The sequence below is a fragment of the Fukomys damarensis genome, unplaced genomic scaffold, assembly GCF_012274545.1.
Source record: "Fukomys damarensis isolate Sample0158 unplaced genomic scaffold, DMR_v1.0_HiC HiC_scaffold_14, whole genome shotgun sequence".
In the NCBI taxonomy this organism is placed as follows: Eukaryota; Metazoa; Chordata; class Mammalia; order Rodentia; family Bathyergidae; genus Fukomys; species Fukomys damarensis.
The window spans coordinates 75,752,298-75,771,594 of NW_022900926.1; the positions used below are offsets into that span (position 1 = coordinate 75,752,298).

Genomic DNA, 19,297 nt, shown 5'->3' on the forward strand with positions numbered 1-19,297 from the left:
TGCCAAAACTCATCACATATATACTTACTTGGTATATTTTATTGTATATAAATTATACTTTGAAAAAACTGATGCAACAAGAAATAAAATTAAGGACACAAGTTTAAAAAATCTAGCAACTTCTGGGCATGGTGTCACAGGAGGATCGCCACCAGCTTGAGGCCAGCCTGGACTACATAGTGAGTTCAAGGCCAGTCTGGGCTACAAAGCAAGGCCTTGTCTCAAAATCAGTAAATAAATAAATAAAATGAAGAGAAACACTAGCAAACATTTATATGGTACAAATTAATAAAAATATAGTGTACAAATAACGATTAAAACTAAAATCTGGATTATAGCCCTTAAATTATTTTCACATATTTTATTTTACCATAATCCTCTAAAAGAGAGATGAAAGTTAACTGCTGACCACATTTTACTATTAAGAACACTGAAAGTACTAGGAGACAGCTTCTAGCCCAAAGCAAGACATCCCCTATACACCTCTTGGGGCACAGCCAAGCCCACACCTTCATTTCCAATGTTTCTCCTAAATACTAACAGAATAACTTACCTCCCCAACAGATACCTAGTAAACTGGGATGTGACCACTGGCCTTTTGTATAAAGTCAACATGTAAAGTCTACATACTACTATACATTATATTCTCACAATGATTAAATACTTTTTAATACAGTAACAGATATTAAATCATCACAGCAGGCCTATTTAAAACTATTTTTTCCTTAGCTTCTACTGAAAAACATGTAAGCTCAAGATCTACACCTGAAAAAATAGATTTAAAAAAAATCTCATGGCACAACAAATTATTAAAACCAAAATATCTACATAACAAAATTATTTCCAAGCCACAATTAACCTGATATTTTAAATTTTGTTTTTTTGGGGGGGATCAAACTTGGAAAGCCTTGCATTTGTGAGGCAGGCATCTGAACCACTGAGCTAACTCCCTGGCCCCAAACTATTTTTGTTTTGAAATAGGGTCTCACTATGTCATTCAAGCTGGCCTGGAATTCTTGGGCTCACGTATTCCTCCTGCCTCCGCCTCCCAAATTGCTATGATTAAACGAATGTTAAACAATATTCCAGAAGCTGGACATGGAGATGCAAGCTCATAATCCCAACACTTTGGGAAGCTAAGGCCACAAGTTCAAACCAGCTTTGGCTACATGATGAGTTCAAGGTCAACCTGAACTACATATCAAGATACTGTCTCAAAAAAGCAAATGAAAAATATTCTATATACCACAAAACTCTAATAAAAAGCCTTAGAGTTCACAGTAATAAAAATTAAGCTATCAGTAGTATATATATCTTGCCCAATTTTAAAGAAAGCTCATTAAAACATACCAAGATAATTTTCAATCACTGAAAATAATTTAACAATGACCTTAGTCTGGCAAAGACCAGTTTACATTTTAGTTATTTGACGCATACATAGTAGTCAGTCATAAAAACATTACATAAAAGTATTATTCTTTACAACAATCTGAAAAGGTAGGTCTCATTCATTTCTTCTCAGTTTATTGATCATAGAAGTAAATATAAGACTAAGTGTTTCAATTCCTGGTTTCAAAAAAAAAAAAAAAGGCTAAGTGTAATATCTGTAAATCTTACTTTAGAAGGCAATTCTAATTTGGACTATCATCCAATCTACTTAAAGGATGAATCTTGACATAGCAAAATGCAACCTAATTCTTTTGTTATTTTAACTCACTAAAAGATCATTCTCTGAATGTATTCCACTAGTTTGCAATGTATTTGCTCAATATATTACTGTTAGCAGCTTTTATGATATAGTGAAATAATTTTATGCAATAATATAAATCACATTTCTTATAAACTCTATATGGTTCAATGCCATAGACCCAACTAACTACATATAAAACAAGCTCAAAGTCTTGTTACTTAAAATTCAAGGGAAAATATCTCAAGGTCTGAAGAGCTCATAATCATTGATATTTATTTCATACTTAGTCCCAAATCAAATCTATAGAATATAACATTTAAGATAACTTTCCAGTTTAATTCAATTAAAAATATTTTCACTTTGTTTAGTTACACAGTTCTTGGTTTTGATATAAAAATACAGTACATTATATTTTTACTTAGCAACTTTTAAGTTAATCACAATACCAAAAACTGCTCAGTTAAGAAATAAACCTGGGCATGGTGGTACATACCTGTAATCTCAACATTCTAGGAATCTGAAGCAAGAGGGTCATAAATTCAAGCCCAGGTTGGACACCTTAGGAACTTAGCAAGACCCTGTCTCATAACAAAAAAATTAAGAAAGGGCTGGGAATGTCATGTAGTGCAAAAGCCTAAGGTTCCTTCAACCACCACCACCAAAAGAAACAAAAAAAGATAAACAAAACTATCTGCAATATTTATGTAACTTTTGTAAAATATAGTATTTATGTAATTTATATAAAAGAATTAAAACAAATACAAATAATGATTCACTATTGCATGAAAAAATTGTACTGAAGGATTTGCTTTTTATTATGTTCAGTATAGGTAGCAACTAAGTTTGTAACTTTTCATGAAACACAAAAACTGAGATAAGTTAAATACAGGTTAAAGATTAGTAAATATTGTAAATGTTTTGTCACTTATGTTCTTAAAAAAATTCTCTGATTTACTGTCTTTTATTTGTTGTGAATGAACTTTTTAAAAGGCGAATCAAAAGCAAGTAAGAGTGTACACCACCAAAAAATAGCCCTAATGTAAACTATGAACTTTGGGTTATTACGATGAGTATAGTCATTAATTTTAACAAATATATTCCACTACTCTGACAGAGGATGGTGGCAAAAGGGGAGATTATGCCTGTGTAGATACAGGGCTGCATGGGTAAAAATATCTCTTGTACATTTATCCTAATTTTGCTGTGAACCTAAAAGTGCTCTTGAAAAAGTCTTTAAAAATGTGAGGTTAAGAGTTAACATAGTAGTAGAGCACATGCTTAGTATGTGCAAAGGTCTGAGTTCAATTCCAACCCAGCACAAAAAAAGAGATGAAAAAAAGAAATATGTAAAAAACACAATAATAAACAAAATGTATCTTAAATATGTACTCAATAAACATTTGGAGTTTAAGTTGAATAATAAAAGGCTCTTTTAAAATTTAAATACAGTATACAAAAAGAGTATGTGAAATGTGCCATCACTTGAAAATCAGAAGTTTTCAATATCTTTAGAGCTACATTAAAGTCTCACAAAATAGTGACTTAAATGCCTTTACATGTAATTTTATGACTGAGTAATTCTAAAGTATTTAGTTTATGATTCTTCTGGATTGCTCAACTGTATTTTCAGAATATTAAAATACATAATTACTATAAAATGAGTTAGAAATGTTTATGATTGCATTAAGTTTTTAAGATTTCTTCCTATTTAATTTTTTTTTAAATTGGCAGCTCTGTAGAAGTGTTTGTATGCCTGACAGACTGGGTTCAATCACCAGAACCAAAAAAATAATATAAAATTGTCATTTTAAACAGCTCTGAGTCTAACAATAACCGTTTACATTCTTCATATAAAAAATGTTATCATGCTGAACTATGACGAAAGTGAATACAGCTAATTGATTAGCAATGAAATATTATGAAAAGCCCTTAAACATAAAAATATCAGAATAAATTTGTCTTCATAAATTATATATTTAACATTGAAAATAAACAGACATGAACTCTATGCTAGATTGTTTGAACTATGCGTAATACTTAAAATTGCCTTCTAAGGCAAGTAATCATAAAACACAAGACATATAAAATCTTTTTAAGATGAATATTTGTAATACCCACTGAGATGAAAATATAAGAAATAAAGTATATAAGAAAATAGTAATATATGAAAAATGATTATTCCAAAACCAAATTCACAGGTATTTAAGTCTACTATGTAATGGTAGCTTCACTGCAGTCATTTTAAAATTACCTTCTCTTTGGAAAAAATTTTTGCATAAATTAGGAAATATGTTAATATTAAAAATTTCTATATCATGTTTGATGGAAAAGAATTCCAAGTATACATAAACCCCATATGTGAAAGAAAGTATTATATAAATAAGTGAAAGTAGTAAAAGTAATGGATTCTATACTTCTCCAAAACAAAATGAAATTCAAACCATCATATTTCTTAGGTACACAAAGATAACATGAAGACTTTGAAAATAAGTATCTGTGTAAAAAAAAAAAAAAAAAAACCTTACATAACAAACATAAACAAGTAGCTGTATACTATCCTTTTCCAAAAATCCCCAATATTTAGCTACCATCAATTCCTCTAAAGTACCATCAAATATTTAAGCCCCCCTAAAAACTTATATTTCAAAGAAAACTGCCAGTGACCTTTTCTAGCCAATTTAAATGTTATCCTACAATGTAACCATGGATTCAATATTTTTAAACTTAATAATATAAGGACACTGATAATGATAAGTATCATTAGTACTTACGAAATAATTGTATCCTACTGATGAAGTAGCTTTACTAAGAACCTTGACTTAACATATATTAACAATGTATATATTCTTTATTTCAATTGAAACAAGTGTTTGTATTTTACACTGGATTCTTAAGAAATTCCTAGAAAAGATCATTCTATTTTACAAACTGAATCATTATCAAAAATTTCAAATTTCAGTTAGGTATTTTAAGGAACACTTCAAAAAATAGTATTGTGACAAAATTTACAAATAAAATATACGTTTGTCAACTTTTTAAAGACAAAGTATTTATTATTGAACTCTATCAACATTTCAATATTTACATGGATCAGAATACATATATTCATTTCCCAAGTATAAAAATCACTTACATCACAAGTTCACATTAGAAATTCTAAAAACTCATTTAAACCACCAATTGTCACATACTATCATCAAGGAGTTGACTTTCACTACATTTATCAACATGTCTAAAGACAGGAAAAGCACAGCATCTACACATGTATTTCAAGTTGAAGATTTAAAGATATCATTACCAGAGGAAAGTTTGATAACATCAATGTCAACAAATTTTAAATGATATTATGCAACAATAAATATATGGTTCTGTTTAAAAATACAATACCCTTTTATTTCACAACAATGGAACTGTTTTTAGATATGCAATTCTTTGCAGTAAATATTTTTAAAAAGAGAAAAATATTCTAGGTACACTGGCATGAAATTTTAAATATTATTTATGGAAACTAAAAAATGATTTATATTTCCTCAAATACATACTATAAAAGTATATTCAGAATATTTAAAAAAGAAATTCAATGGCACATGTGTTTACCACACAAAAAAACTGTCAAATACTTAACTCGTATAGATATAAATCCAGCTGAACATTTAAAATTTCTGTTTATCTATGATGCATATTCTTACCCAACAAAATAATATACAGACATAATGCGGAAAATCTACCTTACCCATAAAGCCTGGTACATTTTCCAAAATGCTCATAAGGTTAAAATGACAGCTAAAATAAAATACATTTATAAAATGATCCTGAATTGCCATCTGCTTCTATAAAGGATGTTCACATGATACCTATACAGAGCATTTACAATCGTCTAATTATTACTTGTAGCTGCCTGGCTAAAATCAGTAGAATTCCTACCTTAGTCAAAAATAATTATTCATACAATTTTTATGTAATTTATGTAAACCTCAAAAGAAAGAAACTCCTTCAATGAGACATCATTTAATTCTGTCCTACTCTTAAATACAAGATGTATAAAAGAACACTAATGTTAGTCAAATATTTTTAAAAAACAATGTTTATAATCTAGAAACTGCTAACTCTATGTATACACATATAAACTTTAGTGGTAATATAGTACTGTATTTAATTCACTGGATATAGGACTGCTTATCAACATATAACCATTAAATTAAGTTTAATGTCTCATGGGTCTCTACAGTAACACTTAATAAAATGTTTAATATATGAATATTTTTTGAATAACCAAGTTATAACAATGAAGGATCAGACAAAGCAAAAGTGCTATTTTTTCATTCATCTATAAAACAAATTTATGAGATCGTAAAGAACAATTTAACAATCTAAAGAAGGTTCAAAGAGGAAAGCAACAGCCTGAGAGAAAATAGATTTATCAATGATTTTCAGGCACTCAAAGGAGGGAAAGAAAAAAAAAAGCAGGTTCATTTTTCAATATAAATAGAGGAGGCATAAAATTTAGTAGCTTCTATGTTGAATCCTATTTGTGTGCTTGAACCCTGTGTCAATTCAGATAATGCTGATCCTTCCACATATAAACAACCAATAATGATAACCAGGCCTTTAGGAAAGGAAAACATACACCACACAACAAGGTCAGGAAGCTACCAAGCACTAGAGGAGAACTGATCAAAACAGAATGGTTTCATATGTTCTTATTGTTTATATAGATATTTGAAAATGATATTCCTAGGGAAGGAGGGGCTCCTATAAATATTATCAGGAACAAACAACACAGTACCAAATAAACATCACTTTGAAGCAGTAATTCTAAGTATTTCGGGCACATATATATGTCAGTCAACCTGTGTTTGAATTCAACTCATTTTAATTTAGGTGTCAAGCTAAAATGAACTTTAATCCCAAAGCCCCTTCAAACTGAATTCACTACAATTTATATTTCCTTAACTTCTTTTGAAGAAACAGTCTTGCAAGCACTCAATCTTTTTATTATAAAAAAGATTAATTAATAGAAAGGAATGAAAGATATACTGTATTATTTCCTAGGCAAATTTTTTTTAAAATGTGAGGTAATGACATTGTCTGGTATTTAAGCATTTTTTAAAATTACAACATAATATAAGCAACTGCGGAAACTTATGCTAAATAGCAGACAAGCACATTTTAAACACACAATCTTGAGCCGCCTTTGGCCACGTTTTTTTTAGTTCAGTCTCTTAAAGGGACAGTATTCCCTGGACCAATGCCCCTACATAGAACACATTTCGTAAATGTTTGAAAATCTTCCCTGGAATTTTTTCAAATCCATTCTAGCCAAGAGAGTTATACCTGATTGTACTATGGTATCAAATTAATTTCATTTGAATCTACAAATGACTACTGGGCAGGGAATAATAAGAATCTAGGAGAAGCTACAGTGACCAAAAGGTCTAAAATACAGGGAATCTACACATTTCTTAGAACAGCAAAATGTTTGCTTTTTTTTTTTGTTAAATTTCAAAATGATCACTGTTTCTTCATTCATTTTTCTACCTATTTACTAGCCATGGGGGACCTATTATGCTCTAATCTATTATACCGGAAGCTAGGAGAACACAAATTCACTATTGAATGAAAAGGAGGAAATGCTAGTAACATCAGCCTGGATCTAAACAGTGAAATATCAAAGATTTCATTTCCCGTTTAGGAAAACATATCCTGGAAGGGGCACACACATGTGCCCTAAAAACCGGACTGCCTTGTGATTTTTAAGGAAGATTTTATCTTTCGCTTTACCTAGGGGCATGTTATTGTATGACTATTAACATAACTACAGATAGGTCCTCAAAAAAGGGAAAAGGTGAAAGGGGGAAAAAAGTTTGGCTTACTTGGTGTACAAATACATCCACTGGAATATCCAAGGGGCTCCCTTCTCGGTTTATCATGGAGATGAATCCAAATCCCATACGCACATTGAACCACTTACAGTGGCCAGTTCCGTGCAAAACCTGGGATTCTTCCTCTGCCTGCTCTGGCAGCTTCCCGGGCTCTTCTCCACCACCTTTGCTTGCCCCGCCTGAGAGGAACAGGACAAAAAAGTCAGTTAATATGTATTTCCATACGGTGTTCATCAAAAGAGGAAAAAAAATTGCTGGGTGTGAGGAGCACGAGAAGACAGAAAAAAATTGTTAGTAAATGGTTTACTACTTTTCTTCTATAGAAAATATTTAAAATGAAAGTAGGGGAGGGTAAGCCACACTTTGCTATCAAGCACACAAACTTCCATGTTTCTGTACATATGTGTACTTCCCATTTAACTCAATTTTTCAAACATACATTACAATACAGATTATGATACTTTACTTGCATATTGCTGATTTCACACTGATCCCATTTACAAAGAGAAATTTTCAACGACACTTTCTGGCGGGAAGGAGAAAAGAAATGGTGAAGATGGTTAGAACTAATAGTTAATGCATGCGGCAGCAGCAGTGAATCCAGGATTCTTTGCAATGTGCATTCCCCTCCCCCCATAACTTTCAATTAAAGTTGGGGTGGGATGGGGGAGGGGGCAGGTGTATTAAAGTTTTCTTGGCCTCACTAACTGAAACTGCGCTTAATCACGCTCACACAATTCAAACAATAGCCCCCTGAAAGCTTTTCAAGTTGTGAATCAGTGTGGGCGGTACAAAACATTTTTGGAAATCTATAACAATAGGTTTGCATAAAGCCCCATTGCGCAATGGGAGGTAGGGAGGTAAGGCTCAGTATTTGGGTTAAGGGAGTAGGGAGTTGGGCAAGAAAGAATGAGAAAGGGGGTGGAGGGGTAAGAAAAGAAAGAAAATCACAGTAAAACAATAGAAAAGAAAATTAACCTTCGGCCATGTTGCCCCACGGGCCCTCTGCTCCAAACTCGTGAGATGAAAACTTTCCCTTTGGAACGGAGTGATCTTCTGCATCAATCTAACATCTTGATTTTGTGCGATCACAAATTTAGCTCGCATGGTCTAATGTGCTTTCCTTCTTTTGATTTTTTTTTTCTCTTCTCTCTCGAGTTTCGGGCCCCCTGAGCACACGTGACTTTGTCAATTACATGCTTTCTTGCTACTAATTTCACCTCGGACCCTTAAGGGGCTGGCAAGAGGAAGAGATAACCAATCACCATTTCATCTATGCTGACATCAAAATAATTTATGAATGAACACAAATTTGAGATGCTTAAAGAATTTGAGATGCTTCTTTACAATAAATCAGAATGCTGGTTTCATCCTTTTTAAACACAATGGAGAGTCCTTGTGAATCCTCAATTTAGAAAAACAGCAGTCATACATGTGCACACGTGCGTCCCCACACAAGCCCCTCTAAACAATCTCATTGCAGAGAGGCATTTAAATAAGGCAACATATATGTTACTATTTTCTCCCTTTACGAATTCGGCTACTCCATATCATTAAATCTGTTTGAGACAATAGTTTCATATTTAATTTGAGGAAAAAATGTAATTTACAAGAACAAATTAATCCTAATTACATCCACATTATTAAAACTTCAGATTAATGGTAATTTACACCTACAAAAGTCAAAAAGCACAAAACTACCTAATTGTAACCTCAATTTTAAATTTTAAAAACCAAATACTTTTTAAATTTAAAATAAAATTCTACCAAAAAAATTACTATCTTAAATTTCGTTTAGGTCGATCATTTCAGAACACTTTAGAGGGGCTGGTAAGGAATAGTACTTCACAGGTTTCTCCGCCATCTCTTTCCGGGGGAGGAGATGTGATTAATGACTTCCTAAATAACAGCCCAGTTTTGCAGCCTAACATAGAGTGAACCTCAATCAGCGGCGATTGTTCCCCAAGAGCAAGACACTTAGGGCCAGAGGGGGAGGGGAACGCCAGGGAGGGGAAGTGAAGAGGAGCCTACCAGAGAGCAGAGGCAGTGGCACAAAGAGGGGGGGCAGGATGGAGTGAGCTAGGAGAGGTACATATGACAAAAAGGTCAATTCGTATATTGACTGCATCCTGGTATTTTAAAGGTCCACTACCAATGGGTAGAAGAGCGGAATAAACGAGAATTTAAAACGGATTAGGCTCTTCCCCTCCCATTCCCATTGGCTCTGAGTTTGAAAAGGCTTACTTTTTACCTTTCAAATCAGCTCAAAAGATTGAGATGATTACATTACCTACTGTTACTGAATACTACACTAAGTATTATAGGTTAACTAGGAATGTTTGACTTCCTATAAAATATCACCCTTTGGAAACATTAAAAAGCACCCACCCCCATTCCGCCCCCCCTTCTCTTAAACAAGCGGTTTACGAAAAACTACAGATACCACTTCCCTTCCGCAAGTCACAGAGCCGACCCTCCCCCACTGCGCTGCAACACCCCCTCCCCATCTCCAAACAAGTCCACATTCTAAGTGTCTCACACAAACTCAAATGTTGGGATTCTGAATGAAAAACCTATTGAAAAAATGTATGTCTACTAACATCTCTTTTTCATATTAAATAACTGAAATTTTTAGTTTAGACAAGTGAAATAGCTGTATATAAAAAAAAATTGAAGTTAATTTTCAGCTGTTTGTGATAGTGTCAATCAAAATCAATCAATTTGTAAAGATTTTTCACCTGTTTTTTTTCTTTCGTTGTTTCTCAAGAAAGAGGGCAAGCTTTTTGGTTTTATTTCAAGGACAGCAAATAGTGTATTAGCTGGAAAGCAGGAAATAAAAAGTGTAAACCACCAAATGATTTTGTAAGTGTTAACAAAAGCTCCAGAACCTGAAAACATTATGTGCAAACAAAATATTTACCAGCCATTATTTTCATAATAGAAATGAGATTATTATATTTAATTTACATTGACTTAATAAGGAAGTAATTTTAACAATGGCATTTAATGTTAAACATTACATGTAATACAAAAATAACATTTTAAAGAATTACCTTTACAAAATCTACATATCAGAAAAAATCTGAAAACTGAGTGAAAAAATTCACAGATCAGTATACTTTGGTTAAACATTTATGGTAAAAATATTTTTACCTATAAGTTTGTTTTGAATTAGAAAAGTTTACTCACAAAATTAGAAATACGTAAGTGCACTCTCAATCCTTGTTTATTGTTAAATCTGACAAAATTAAAACTCATCAATATGCATATGAGGTGTGGAATACCATAACTGAGGCAGATGGGAGGGTAGTGATGAGAGTCACAGTTGTGCCTGGCTAGGGGCTCCCACTATTAGAGAAATTAAGGTAGGGTTCACTGGACTGGTCACTGGTGTCAGAGGTTATCGACTCATTCATTTCCTGAGAAGGACATCAGCCTTTCAAGTAGTGTAGGTTTTTTCCAACTAAGAATCCTGAGAAATCTCTAAATTTCATTCACAAAGAAATTAAAGCAAATATATTGAAATATGCTGGGTAGGATAAAGAAAAGGAAGAGCAAAAGCACGGAAAGGTAAGAAAGGAGGGAAGTTGGAAAGGGAGAAGTGAAGGAGGAGTCTCTGAACTACCAATTCAGGGATATGGTATTCAGTCTTTTAAAATAATTTGTCTTTTCTGCGCCATCCCCAAATTTTTTGAGCCTGAGCCTTTTATAAACTGAGCATAAACTTGAAGCTCAGTTAAAGCTTAAACTTAAAAGCTTTCACATAAAATGGTCCTGAGTCTTCTACAATGCGTTCCAATTTGTCACCTTCCTAAAGTCTTCTGGTTTTAATTTTTTTCTCATTTCCTACTTGTTTTTAGTGCCAGAAAGACCAGGGTTTGACTAAAAACGCATGTTTTATACCTACGAAAGCCAAATGCTTTATAACTTGATTTATCATAGTTCTTTCAAAATGTCTTTAAAATGGCATTCAAGTAGCTACCCAGACTCATCAAAACAGGGAGGGGTGGATCAAAGAAATAATCTATCATATGTCTGTTGGTTAGCATAACCTTAAATTTCCCCATTTAAAAAAGTGCAGGTACACAATTTCTCAGCCGCACCTCCCAATGCAAGGAGCTGAGAGAGGTGCAAGAGCCCACCGTCGTCGTTTTCAACTATAAGCAACGCGTGACTTCTGTTAAAACAAAACAATGCTTGGGTTCTTCGGTTCTTCTTAAAACTGAGAGGAGGGGCTGTGGCACTGCTGGGAGCGACTCCACTTGTCTGCGTCCTCTCCTAACTGCAAATAAACGGGGTCGGAGCCCAGCAGTCTTCGCAGCCTAAGCCTTCTGGCAAAGCTGGAGCCCGAGGGTCGCCTAGCCCCAGGGGCCAGCAAATCTGCCCTTTCTTCTCACCCAGTCCTCTCACCTTTCTCTTTTCAGTCACCCTCCCCTTTAGCCATCACGTGGACTCCTCCTCTCCAGAAGTCCGCGATTCCAAAGGCAGGCGAAGTCCCACTAATGAGAGGATTTTTACATTTGTCGTGTACTCCCCAAGAGCAAAAAGAAACCCTTGCCTCTACCACTAAGGCAAAAGCACTGGGCACAATCTAGTATTTTTACTGAATTTCCATACATAGATCACTGTAATTTGATCCCTTTATCAGTGAGACCCCAGAACATTCTAAATGTAAGATAAGGTAGGTCAAGGGGCAAGTCAGAATCAGGAGAACCCAGGAAAGCAACTGCCCCCACCCCCACCAGGCCATGCCTAAAATGGAGCCGTCTTCAAACAAACCCGGCGCCTTCCTATCGCCATCCTATCGTCCCTCTGATCGCAGAGCCCCAGCAGCCGAGCCACCACGGCAGCGCTGCCAGCGCCTTCAGAGCACTGGCAGGGCTGTTGGCGCTGCACACACACCCCGCTGTTTGGGGGTCACCGCCGTCCTGGCATGATCTTTAAAGGTTGCCGACCGCACGTCGGGGAAACACTTCCAGGTTCCCCCGTTGCCCTTCAGTAAGCTGCCTGGTAATAACTTTCCTCACATTCTGAAAACCTGGACTCAAAGGAAAGGAATACCCGACTTCGGTGTGCTGCTCTTTGAGTTGGTCACTTCAGGGTACGGGGGCATTTTTCGTTTCCAAAATAAATATTCCTTTCCTATCCAGTTTTCTTATCTGGAGAAAAAAATGCGCTGGCTTAACAATAATTGTTCTCTTCAGAATGTTTCACCATTTTAAGAACTTCTAAAACTTTCCTTAAGTATCTCCTGAACACATTTCTCCTGGAATAATGAAGTAAAATTGTGGGAATTTTGTGGAATCAGCACAAATTTTGTTTTCTATTCAAATTGCCTATTTTAAAAACAAGTATTTGCAAATATTTTCTTCTTTTAAGTGAGCTATATTCCAGCAAAGTATTTAGAGAAAATTCACACAAAACAGACATTAAGACCACCATTTTGTGGAAAAATAACTTTTTTTTTAAAAAAAAGAGCAAACAGCAAAAACTACTAATGTATTAAGATTTTCTCCCGATAAAAAAATAAAAATTTTACTATTTCTCCTCCAAATATTTTCTGCACTCTGCTCAGAAACACTTTAAGTGATCCTAATTAACAGGTTAGGAAAATCATATAGTAAGAGGCTTTACATTACTTTTCTCAAAATAACACAAAAGGCAATATTTCTCACCCTGTACCACTTGAACATGTACATTTCATAATTTAAAGATCTTTTTAAAGTAAATATTGCAAGGGGGGACATTAATATAAATATACAATTCATTCTACCACCCCTAAAGCTGTGAATAAAAATTTGTTCTTTAAAACTTTATCTAATCAGAGGAAATAATCCACTGAAAGAACAGCATGGACTGTCTCACAGGCATTATTAATATTTTCATTTTGACTTTATCCAAGGAGAGTTGTATCAGATATAGAAAGAACAGTGGAAGAGAGTGAGAGCGAGAGAGAGAGAAAGAAAGAAAGAAAAGAAAGAAAGAAAGGAAAAGAAAGGAAAGGAAAAGAAAAGAAAAGAAAAGAAAAGAAAAGAAAAGAAAAGAAAAGAAAAGAAAAGAAAAGAAAAGAAAAGAAAAGAAAAAAAAAAAGAAATCATCAGGCTTTAAAAGTGCCTCGATGAGAAGCAAATATGTGGAGAAAAGACATTCAGCTAGACTGCGGCCTGGAAAGGAAAAGAAAAGAAAAGAAAAGAAAAGAAAAGAAAAGAAAAGAAAAGAAAAGAAAAGAAAAGAAAAGAAAAGAAAAGAAAAAAGAAATCATCAGGCTTTAAAAGTGCCTCGATGAGAAGCAAATATGTGGAAAAGACATTCAGCTAGAAACTGAGGCCAGAGTTCTGGCACATTCATTAAATTCATGGCCTTGTCCTAATCACAGAGCTTCTCCTGGCCTCAGTTTCCTCATCAACAAAGTAAGGAGACTGTACCAGTTTCAAAGTCTTCCAGTTAGGGGGGAAAAAAAAAAGTCATCTGTAGAAACAACCCTCCCTTTGGTGAAAGTAGTACCTCTCCTTTCCAATCCCTATTTAACCACAAGGAAGCACAGACATGAAACTTTATTGCAGTCACTTAACATACTGATGCTAACATTATATCCCAACAGAAAAGAATAATGTTTCTGGACTGCCCCAGAAAAGAATCATACTCAATAATAAGGGAAAATGATGACAGCAAAAACGTCTTTTTCATGATACTCTGTATCATTTCCATATTAACAGATACACTCTAGGAAAAAAGTATGTGTCAAACGGCAATACAGTATTTATCATGATTTCCTCTATTAAACTTTTTTATTCTTATGCTTTTCTCTGGCTTCTAAGTTCATATTTGATAAACTTAACAGAATAATATCATTTCATGTGTAGCTATGAAGGCTCAAACACTTTGCTGTATCACAACTCTTACATGTTTTTTCAAATTAGTACTAGTCAAGAGGTAAGTTAAAATATTAAATTCATCAGGGCAGAAATCGGAGATATTGTTATTATCAAATAAAATGTTTACTGAAAAATAATTATATAAATTAGTTTCAGTGATATATAAGAAAATACATGTCAAAAGTCTAACTTTTAAATGTTAAAAGTTGCAATTATGCAGTTTTATAGTAATGTACTAGGGCACAAATTTTGACACATGTACATAAAAAGCTATATAAATGGAGCTTCCTGGATTAGGCAGATCACCTCAAAAGAGTATATGTTGTGCTATTTCTGTTACGATGAATTATTTGAAAACAGTAAAGTGTTTCTATCTTTAATTCAACAGATATTTATTAGTGCCTATTGGGAATTACAAAAACAAATTAAGAGTAAGTCGTGAATACTTTTCATTCATCTCCACAAACATTTAGATACTATTATCTATATAGTTTGAGTTACTGAAAAGATAATTACAAAATCCAGTACTGCTAAAATCAAGGGAGAAAGGCGTTAATTAGAAGATACTATTCATGAAATTCTAGTGGGAATAATAGTTTTACAGATGGTGTGATGTGGATAGAGGATATAGTAAGACATGGTGACCATCTTGCCTAAGGGGAAAGTCAAAATGGAGAATTCGTGAGACTCTCTCAAGTTCTCTCAGATGTCTCTCATGATCTTTTAACATTAGTTAAGTAAAATATTTAATTTTAAAAAACAGACTAACCTGGGGCTGATGAAACCTGGTTGAATGACCTCATCCTCTTCGGAAGAACCTAGAATTAGAGAGCTCAAGTCAGTACTACATTAATTGCCTATTTAATTGCCTCTTCTTCAGCTTAATGGCTCATTAGAAAGTAATAAAATACCCAGGTTTTGACTCTGTGAAATGACCTGTAAACTTTCTTTTTACAGTTTTAAGAGTCACCTAGCAAAATAAGATAACCAATTGGCATAAACCTGCACTTTATTTCTATTAAAAGACACTGCATTCAAAACAAAAACAGGACTGGGGATTTAACTCAGTGGTGCTGCCGCCTTTCTCACAAGCACAAGGTCCCGAGTTTGATACCCAGTAACAAAAATAAATAAATAAAACAAGAACATTAAATGTAAAGATCACAACTTCATAAACAATGTAGTTTTAATTTCTGATATCTAATTTTACAGTGTAATTCAAGAATCCCAAGATTTTTCCACTACAATTAAAATTTACCTAACCTACAATACTGTGTTCTTTGATGAACCTGACTACTCTCTTCAGATGTATTTTAGATTATAAATCATGAGAAATTATGGTACTATACCACTGACACTCAGTCTGCTGCATTCAAATACTTTTTGAGAGAAAATTAATAATCCATTTAATGAATAATGTGTATTTAAAGGTATCTACTATGAATTGAGCCAGATTTTAAAAACAACACTAGTTTCCATTTTAAAAATATAGTGATATTTCTAGTATATCTACGAGCAGGTGCCATAACACAATGACACTTAGAAGCCACTCAGTAATAGCACTTGGAAGGGAAACTCCTTGGGCCCTGAATTATTTTTTCCCCTTGGATTTGGAAAATAGATTGGTCTAAACATGCATCTACTCACCTGCTACCACAAAGGGTTTTCTTTTCTTAACCAAGTTTTAGACCCTGAATCTAACATATACATTTTTCAATACAATTATGTGTAAATTCTTTAAACTGTATTTTATTTCTTCTCAAAAGGAAATGGAGGTTTTTTCCAAGTGCAGAGTTGTACTAAATGTTGACCCAACTATCTTCTTACAAAGGATGACAATCCCACTAAGACGTGAAAAGAGTAGAAGAAAAATGTGAAAGTGAACCTCTTGTACATGAAATCCTTCAGTTATCCTGTGTTTACAACCAAAAGACACAATAACAAACCCTAACTTCAACAAAATTATTTATTAAAACTTATTGAAATAGAGCTTTCCTTTATATTGAAGGTATACCAAGTTTTATTTTGCACATTTGGTTTATTTAAATTCTATGCATAAATATTTCAACAAAAACTTAGTTTATGCTTTTTATTCAAATAGCCTTCAGCCTATGCTTAGTTCTACTACTTACATTTACAGAAAAGTTCAAACCAACATTTTATTTGTTTTTCTTTTTTTGAGTGGGGGTATCAGGGGTTGAACTCAAGACCTTGCACTTGTGAGGCAGGTGTCAGAACCACAGCTAAATCCCTGGCTCTCAAACCAACATTTTAAAAGATGTGTGAACATAATAGATATGATTTGGAAAAAAAAGAAATTTTCAAATAATTTGGATAAATTACTGCAAGAGAAATTTAATAAACTCAACCAACATTAAGAGCTGGCTACATGCTATTTAATTCAAGAACTCTAATGTTTTGGTGTTTAAAAATAACCAGTCAACTGTAATGATAAAGATGTTCAGATTTTTCACTATCCAAATGTATATAGTTTCAGTACTAGCATCCCTTTAAAGCCAGGTGTGGCATCTCATGCCTGTAATCCCAATACTCAGGAGGCTGATGCAAGAGGATTGTTTTAAGTTCTACATAGAGACCTTGACTCAAAAAAAAAAAGGAAAATGAAAATGGAATTCACAGACAACTCATGTATTTCATTGGTTTAAGAGGTTTTGTTTCTTTTAGTGATGTTGGGGATAGAACCTAAGGCTTCCCACATGGCAGTCTACCACTCAGCTATATTCCCAGCCCATATTTCATTAATAAGTCTAAAATTTTCAAAGGCAAGAGTTGGTAAATAGAATCAGGTTTAAATATGAGTATTGCAATCCATCTCTCCAGTATTCACTGAACTATAATAGGAATAAGACAGGTAGATGACTTTTTTTGTTGTTTAGTACTAACCGAGGGCCTTGCACATGCTAGGCAAGCGCTCTCTACCATTGAGCTACATCCCCCACCCTTTTCAATTTTGAGATGGGGGTCTCGCTAAATGTTCAAGCTGACCTCATAATTGGAATTACACAGCCTCAGCCTTAGGTGTGCGCTGGCACACTGACAATTATTTATAATTTACATATTCATACCCATATGTGACCACCTTTGATGTAGTAAACATTTAAATAATTATTTAAATGCAGGGATTCATCAAAAACATTCATATTTTATACATAGGTTTAAAAAATTTAATATAATTTTCAGTAACACTTAACATTGAGTTCACTTTTATTAGAAAGCAAAACCTAATTAAAACTGTGAAATCCTGGAATAGATTTCTCTACCCATTCAATAAATTAGTTCCTTTTGCTCATTTAGAACTTCCCCTTGAGCTCCTTCTCTTACTGCTTCATGCTAAATACAATCGTGTAATACTGTATGATACTTTAATAGCCCATGAGCATATTCTTTCTCTCATCTTGACTCTGTGCTCTGTGGTGGCAGAGACTATTGTATGTTTAGCCCATTTTTGCAACTGCAGCAATCCTTAGTGTTCAATGTTTTGTTTTGTTATTGTTTCACATTATGAAAAATGAACCCAGGGCTTTCATGCTGAGCTTCATGCTACAATCGCAGCCCTTTTTTAGCTTTTTTCAGACATGTCTCGCGAAGTCACTAAATTTCCAGGCTGGGCAGAAACTTGCAATCCTCCTGCTTCAGCCTCTCAGAGTGCTGGTACTAGACATTCATTCACCAATACCCCTAGCTACTATAGCTATACCTGTATATGTATATATATTTAAATGAATCAATAACTTATTTCTGGGCCAGGGATTTAGCTCAGTGGTTCCGCCGCCTGCCTTGCAAGCACAAGGACCCGAGTTCAATCCCCAGTACCAAAAAATATAACAAAACAAAACAAAAAAAACTTATTTCTGTAGGTGGTTTTACAATCTCTACAATGGCTTTTATGGAGGATATAAAAGGAAAGGACTTGTGTACAAAACTTTTATTAAAATGTTTTCACAAGAAAAAATGTAATAGGTACCTGATCATCTGAGTACTAAAATAGAAATTATATACATATAAAATAATTCTAATTTTATTATAAGTATATAGGGTCTGGGATGTAGCTCAGTAATACAAGTTATTTTTTTTTTTTTTTGGTACCGGGGATTGAACTTGGGTCCTTGTACTTACGAGGCAGGCCATTTTTTTTACAGTTATTACTGTAAATAATTTTATTCAGTCAAAAACTGACAAACTTTTAAGCCCAGAGAATAACATTAAATGATATTAAATATTCAGAACTTTATTTCAACTCAATTTATATTTTGTAACTTATTTCCAATACTAATAAAATGCAAGTTAAAGTCAACAAAATATGAGTTAGGAATCAAGAATAAAATTATCCAAAAGAAAAATTATGTCATTACTTTTCTTATTACTGCAACTTCTCAACATTTGGTGCTTAAAATACATTTTTCTATTACCAGTGTTTTAAAAAGTAATTAATTTCAAAGGACATTATAATTTACTAAATATTCACACTACACTTGTAACAAAAATGGACATATAGTATGTCTCAACTATCACTGTACTAAATACATTCTTTGGAAAGCAAAACAGGCAATAATGTAATTTTTCTTTCTTAGAAAAACTGCTAGGGAAAGTGTTAGTTTTTTTTTTGTTGTTGTAACAGGCAATAATGTAATTTTTCTTTCTTAGAAAAACTGCTAGGGAAAGTGTTAGTTTTTTTTTGTTGTTGTTGTTGTTGTTGTTGTTGTTGTTGTTTTTTGAGACAAGGTCTCATTATGTAGTTGAGACTGACCTGGAACTCACTATGTAGCCCAGGCTGGTCTCAAACTCACAGCGATCCTCCTGCCTCAGCCTCCTGAGTGCTGGGATTACAG

At 33.6% G+C, this 19,297-nt stretch overlaps 1 protein-coding gene across 3 annotated transcripts in view; it reads right to left on the reverse strand.

Annotated features, from left to right (window-relative positions):
- Lin28b (lin-28 homolog B) overlaps positions 1-15,511 on the reverse strand; it is a 110,336-nt gene extending 94,825 nt beyond the window's left edge. Inside the window, exons 1-3 of one of the 3 annotated variants that reach the window (XM_010607190.2) lie at positions 15,217-15,511; positions 10,311-10,391; positions 7,564-7,751 (exon numbers count right to left, since the gene is read on the reverse strand). In XM_010607190.2, the coding sequence (XP_010605492.1) occupies positions 7,564-7,751; positions 10,311-10,391; positions 15,217-15,250 (303 nt within the window). In that variant the 5' untranslated portion in view covers positions 15,251-15,511. Of the gene's footprint in view, positions 1-7,563; positions 7,752-8,550; positions 8,810-10,310; positions 10,392-15,216 lie in introns of those variants that run through there. The other 2 variants (XM_010607192.2, XM_010607191.2) reach the window with 2 other exon arrangements.
- Between the last annotated feature and the right edge of the window lie 3,786 nt (positions 15,512-19,297).